We start from the raw sequence: 7,500 nt of genomic DNA on the forward strand, positions 1-7,500 counted from the left end.
TCTCTCTCTCTGTCTCTCTTATTCTCTCTCTCTGTCTCTCTTATTTTCTCTCTCTGTCTCTCTATTCTCTCTCTCTGCCCTCTTTAAATTCCCTCTTCTCTCCTCTTATTCTCCTCTCCTGTCTACTTATTCTCTCTCTCCTGTCTCTCTTATTCTACTCTCTCTCTCTTTCTCTCCCCTCCCCTCCCCCTCTACTCTTCCCCCCTCTCTCTCTCTCTCGTCTCTCTCTTCTCTCTTCTCCCTCCCCTCTCTTCTCTCTCTATCTCTCTCCCTCTCTTCCCTCTCCCTCTCTCTTCTCTCTTTCTCTCTCTCCTCCTCCCCCTCTCTCTCTCTCTCTCTCCCCTCTCTCTCTTCCCTCTCTCTCTCTCTCTCTCTCTCTCTCTCGCTCTCTATCTCTCTCTTCTCTTCTCTCCTCTCTCTCTCCAATAATATATCACTTCATTTCGTTCCCCCCCCTTCCCAATATTTATCACCTTTTTTGCCTATTTCCAGCTTCGCCGCGTGGTGTACCGTGCCCTACGCTATGACGTCATAGACACAATCCTTGAGGTCAGAAAATCCGTGACGTCACGAAGGTGTTTCACCCAGAAGCTATGTGAGGTCATTCGGGGTCAGGTCATTCGGGGTCAGCGCGTGACCTCACTGACCAGGGCCGTCGCGAGGGTTGCTGGGTAAGTGTTTGTTTGTTTGTCTGTCTCTGTTTTTTTTTTTATTTGTGTTGGGGTGTGGGGGGGGGGGGTCTGTTTGTTTGTCTGTTATTGTTTTCTTTCTCTCTTTTCTCGAATTTCTCTCTCTCTCTCTCTCTCTCTCTCTCTCTTTTCTCTCTCTCTCTCTCAGCCTCTTCTCTCTCTTCTCATCTCGTCTCTCTCTCTTCTCTCTTTCCTCCTCTTTCCACTTTCTCTCTCTCTCTCTCCTCTCTCTCTCCTCATCTCTCTCTCTCTCTCTTCTATCTCTCTCTTCTCACACTCTCATTCTATCTCTCTCTCTCTCTTCTATCTCACTCTCTCTCTGTACTATCTCCTCTCTCTCTCTTTCTACTCTCCTCTCTCGTTTTCTATCTCTCTCTCTCTCTTTCTATCTCTCTCTCTCTTCTTCTATCTCTCTCTCAATCTCTTTCTAACTCTCTCCTCTCTCTCTTTCTATCTCTCTCTCTCACTTTACTATTCTCCTCTCTCCCTCTTTCTATATCTCTCTCTCTCTCTTTCTATATCTCCTCTCTCTCTTTCTATATCTCTCTCTCTCTCTTACTAATATCTCTCTCTCCTCTCTTTCATATCTCTCTCTCTCTCTTTTCTATCTCTCTCTCTCTTCTTTCTTTTCTCTTTCTCTCTCTATCGCTCTCTCTCTCGTGAGTGATAATATATATATAGAAATATGATATAGTATCTAGATTGAGATAATATAGAGATATGAGAGATTGAGTTTGATAGATATATATAATATTAGTTGAGATAAGTAGAGTGATTGAGAGAGAGATATTGATTTATAGAGAGAGGATTATGAGATATAAGGTGTTAAGATAGATATAGAGGGAGTTAGGAGATTAGATTGAGTGAGAATATAGAGATAGGAGAGTATAGAAGAGATAGAGATAAGAGGTATTAAAGATAAGATAGAGATTTTTATTTCTATATATCATAATAGATGGATTGATAGATATGATATAGATATAGATATAGATATATATATAAGAGAGATATATTAAGTAGATTAGAAAAGAGTATATTAATAAGATGATAATATTTTATATATATATAATATAGAAGAATATAAAAAAAAAGTTTTTGTGTGTGTGGGTTTTTTAGATAGATAGATATAGATAGATTGAATAAAGATATGTAGGATGGGGGCAAAAAACAAGAAAGATATAGTTATTGTATATAGAGATTTATTTTAATTTGAGAGAATAGAGATGGTATTGATAGAGATATAGATTTAGTTATATTAGATAGAGAATTTATTTATAGATATATAGATTTATTTTATTAGATAGAGAGATTGATAGTATAGAGATATATGATTGTAAGTGAATATAGAGATAGGTAGTTAGAGATATATAGTGAGTTATAGAAGAGAAGAATATGTGAGAGAGAGAGATAGTGTTGTTAGAGAGATATAGATATATGTGATTATATATATAGATAGATATTGTGGGTAGATATTTATAGATAGATCATAGTTATATAGTTAGATAGAGAGATAATAATTGATTTATATTTATAGAGAGTGAGAGATATATAGATGTTATGTTCAGATATATATAGAGAGTTAAATAGATATATCGATAGATATGATTTTTATATATAGAGATAGATAGATGGATTTATTTATATAGAGTTTATTGCGAGAGAGAGAGTTGATTAATATATATAGAGGTTATTATATAATATATATGGAGTGATGCGAAGAAGATTTAGTTAGATAATAGTTGGTATAGATATATATATATGTATAATAGAGATATATATAGGGATATATAGGAGAGAGTTATAAATATATATCTATTTGTAGTTAGCTATAGATAGATTTATAGATATATAATCTTTGATAATAGATATATTATTATAGATTGTTAGTGATATAGATGATATATATTTATATATATAATATAGATATATCTTGTTAGTGATAGAAGATGAATAGATTTATATATATGATATTTATTGATATATGAATAGAGTATATATATATATATAGATTGGATTAGATATATAATATTTATTTAAGGATAGAAATTTATTATGATATATAGATATTTATATAGATATAGATAGGATATATATATAATAAGTTTTATTTATAGAGATAGATTTATATATAGATATATCGATTTATATAGATAATATAGATTTATTTATAGAGAGTAAATTTATAGATAGAGATATAGTTTATTGACGAATATAGAGAGGTGAGTTCTATATAATAGTTATATATATAATAGTATATATATATATATTTAGTATAGATAATATAGAGATAGGAGATATAATATATCATATTTTAGTTTATATAGATATAGAGAGTTGTATATATAGCAGCTATATATAGATAGATAGATATAATATATTGGTTGGTGTTGTAATGTATAGAGAATAAATAGGAAGATATATATATAGAGATATTAGATTTATATTAGAATTATATAGAAGAATAGATATTGATTTATTTAAGATAGAAATCTATATATGTATTATTATATATAATAGAGTCGTTAGATTATCTAAGATGAGAAGTATATATATATATAGTAAAGATATAGAAAATATATATCTATTATATATATATATAAGATCTAATATAGATATTTATAATATAGCAGGTTGAGTTAGAGAAGATAGAGATATATGTTATTGATATATATAGAGAGCGATGGTATTTATGATAGAGATATATAGACATATTTTTTTATTTAGATGAGATATAGAGATATATATATATGTTATTTATATATATATATAAGATATAATATAGTTATATAAGAGAGATTATAATTTATTGAGAGATAGATATAATATAGAGGTTATATATAGAATATAAGAGATATATTATTATATAGATATATAGAGATAGTTATAGATATATAGTAGTGGGATATAGTATACTATATTTATAAGATATAATATAGATAGAATGATATAGAGATATATATAATATCTATAGAAGATAGATATTTTAAAGATACATAGAGAGATATATAGATAGAAATATACAAGATATAGAAGATAGAATATATAGATGAGATATAGAAGAGATTATATAGAGAATGATAGGTTGAGAGATAGAGAAAGTAATAGAGATAGATAAGAGAGAAAATGGTATAGATAGATATAGATAATGAAGAGAGATAGATGTGAAGATAAGAGAGAGAGAGAAGAGAGAGAGATGTAATAGAGATAGAGAGAGAGGATGATAGAGATAATAGAGAATAGAATAATTGGAGAGAGATAGAGATAGATATATAGAGATAATATGGAGAGAGAATATACGAGAGAAGAGAGAGGAGAGAGAGGGATATAGAGAATAGATTAGAGATATATAGATAATGAGAAGAGGGAGAAGAATATATAGAATATATTGGTATATAGATATATATAAGAAGGTGATATTTTATAGATAGAGAAGATATAATAAGAGAGATGAGAGAGAATTAGATTAGATAGAGAATAATTATAATATGGTTATAAGAAATAGAGAGAGAGGGAGATAGAGATAGAGAGAAAGAGAGAGATAGTGTTGTTATAGAGATAGATTAAATAGAGAGATAGTTAGTATAGAGAGATAGAAGAAATATAGAGATAGGTATTTAGAGATATATAGATATAGAGATAATATAGACAGAGAGGTGTATGTTAGAGATAGATAAGAGAAATAGATGATATATATAGATATAGAGAAATAGAGAATAGAGAGGAAGAAGTATAATAAACGAAGTAAAGATAATTTAATAGAAAGAGATATAGAAAGAAAAGAATAATAGAGATAGAGAGATTAAAAAAAAAGAAAGAAGAAGAGATAGAGAAGTAGAGATAAATAGAGAATTATAAGAAGAATAGAGATAGAGAAAAGAGAGATAACTAGAGATGTAAGGTTGTGGGATGAAAGGGTGTAAGTTTAGGGTGAGAGTTTTTCAATGGAATATCTAGTTGTTAAGTTGGGGGGTTTTTATTGTCAATAGTATATATAAAGGTAGTGTGTTATAATGTGATTTTGGTTAGTATGGAAATAGAAGAGAGATGGTTAGGTTGTGTTTAGTTATATTTTTATATTTGGAGAAATTATTGTATATTGATTAGAGTTAGAGTTAGTTTATGGATATTTATTTTGGTTGTATTATGTATAATAGTGATGGTTTGTGTGTGGTTATTTATGTTTTATTGTATTGGGTTAGATTATTTTGAGTATTAGGGATTGGTTTTGATTTTATATGTTAGTTGGTATTTGGTTTTTTGTATTTATATATATGGATTTGTTTTTTTGAGTGAGTGATAGTTGATTTATATTATGTGAGTTGGTTATATAGTGATATGTGTTTATGTTTTTAGATGTGAGAGGGGTTAGTTTTGTATTTATATTTTATAGTTTTATTTGTGGTGTAGAGTTTGATATTTGTTGTATAGTATTTATGATATGTTAGAGGTGTTTTTGTATTATATAGTTATTATAGGTTTTTATGTATATATATATTAGAGTGGGGTTTATGTTATAGATTGTATTTAGCTTTATATGTATATATATATTTATATATGTTCATATGTATTTATATATTTATATATGTTTATATGTATTTATATATTTATATATGTTTATATGTATATATATATTTATATATGTTTATATGTATATATATATTTATATATGTTTATATGTGTATATATATTTATATATGTTTATATGTGTATATATATTTATATATATATATATATGTATATGTTTATATGTGTATATATATTTATATATGTGTATATATATTTATATATGTTTATATGTGTATATATATATATATATGTATATGTTTATATGTTTATATGTATATATATGTATATGTTTATATGTATATATATATTTATATGTTTATATGTATATATATGTTTATATGTATATATATATGTTTATATGTATATATATATATTTATATGTTTATATATATATATTTATATGTTTATATGTATATATATATTTATATGTTTATATGTATATATATATTTATATGTTTATATGTATATATATATTTATATATGTTTATATGTATATATATATTTATATATGTTTATATGTATATATATATTTATATATGTTTATATGTATATATATATTTATATATGTTTATATGTATATATATATTTATATATGTTTATATGTATATATATATTTATATATGTTTATATGTATATATATATTTATATATGTTTATATGTATTTATATATTTATATATGTTTATATGTATATATATATTTATATTTATATATGTTTATATGTATATATATGTATAAATATATGTATATATATATGTATAAATATGTATAAATATATGTATATATATGTATAAATATGTATGTATAGATATATATATATATAAATATATATATAAATATATATATAAATATATATATAAATATATATATAAATATATATATAAATATATATATATATATATATATATATATATAATGTCGTATCCCCCCACTTCCAGCGTTACCATGGCAACGAGCGTAAACGGCGTCGCTGACGGAGATTTGTGCGATTTCCTGCTCGAGGTTTTGCTCGCGCTCGAGGGAGACTGTCAGGTGAGAGTTTTTCTTTTATTTATTTATTTATTAGATAGATAGATAGGTAGATAGATCGTTAGATGGATAGGTAGATAGATAGTTAGATAGATAGATAGATAGATAGAGGTGAGAGTTATTATTTTATATATTACATTGATAGATAGATAGATAGATAGATATAGGTGAGAGTTTTTCTTTGATTTATTTATTTATTAGATAGATGGACAGGTAGATAGATAGATAGATAGATAGATAGATACATAAACACAGATAGATAGATAGATAGATAGATAGATAGATAGGTAGCTAAACACAGATAGATAGATCGACACAGATAGATAGATAGATAGATTAGATATTATATTATCTATTAGATAGACACAGATATATAGATATATAAACACAACTAGATAGATAGATAATTAGAAACAGATAGACACAGATAGATAGATAGATATAGGTGAGAGTTATTGTTTTATTTTATTTATTAGATAGACACAGATAGATAGATAGATAGATAGATAAACACAGATAGATAGATATATAGATAGATAAACACAGATAGATAGATATATAGATAGATAAACACAGATAGATAGATATATAAACACAGATAGATAGATATATAGATAGATAAACACAGATAGATAGATAGGTAGATAGAGAGACAGATAGATAGATAGATAGATAATCGCTCGAAGGAGACTGTGAGGTGAGAGTTATTATTTTATTTATTAGATAGGCAGTTAGATAGACAATTAGATAGATAGATAGATATATAAACACAGATAGATAGATATTTAGATACACACAGATAGATAGATAGATAGATACACACAGATAGATAGATAGATAGATAGATACACACAGATAGATAGATAGATAAACACATAGATAGAAAGACACAGATAGATAGACAGATAGGTAGGTAGATAGGTAGATAGACAGGTAGATAGATAAATAGATAGACAGGTAGATAGATAAATAGATAGACAGGTAGATAGATAAATAGATAGACAGGTAGATAGATAAATAGATAGACAGGTAGATAGATAGATAGATAGATAGAGATACACACAGTTAGATAGATAGATAGACAATTAGATATATATTTATATTAGATAAATTTAACTCATGAAACACCTAAAATAAGGATAAAATAGATAGAATTAATGCAAAAAAAAATTAATGGCGTTTGAATAGACTGAATTAATCGTCTGAATGGCATCCTTT

At 26.4% G+C, this 7,500-nt stretch overlaps 1 protein-coding gene across 1 annotated transcript in view; it reads left to right on the plus strand.

Annotated features, from left to right (window-relative positions):
• LOC125038079 overlaps positions 1-7,500 on the plus strand; it is a 13,423-nt gene that overhangs the window by 5,746 nt on the left and 177 nt on the right. The window contains exons 4-5 of the mRNA XM_047631318.1: positions 493-671; positions 6,192-6,285. Coding sequence (XP_047487274.1) covers positions 493-671; positions 6,192-6,285 — 273 coding nt within the window. The remainder of the gene's footprint in view (positions 1-492; positions 672-6,191; positions 6,286-7,500) is intronic.

The sequence above is a fragment of the Penaeus chinensis genome, chromosome 24 (assembly GCF_019202785.1).
Source record: "Penaeus chinensis breed Huanghai No. 1 chromosome 24, ASM1920278v2, whole genome shotgun sequence".
Classification (NCBI taxonomy): Eukaryota; Metazoa; Arthropoda; class Malacostraca; order Decapoda; family Penaeidae; genus Penaeus; species Penaeus chinensis.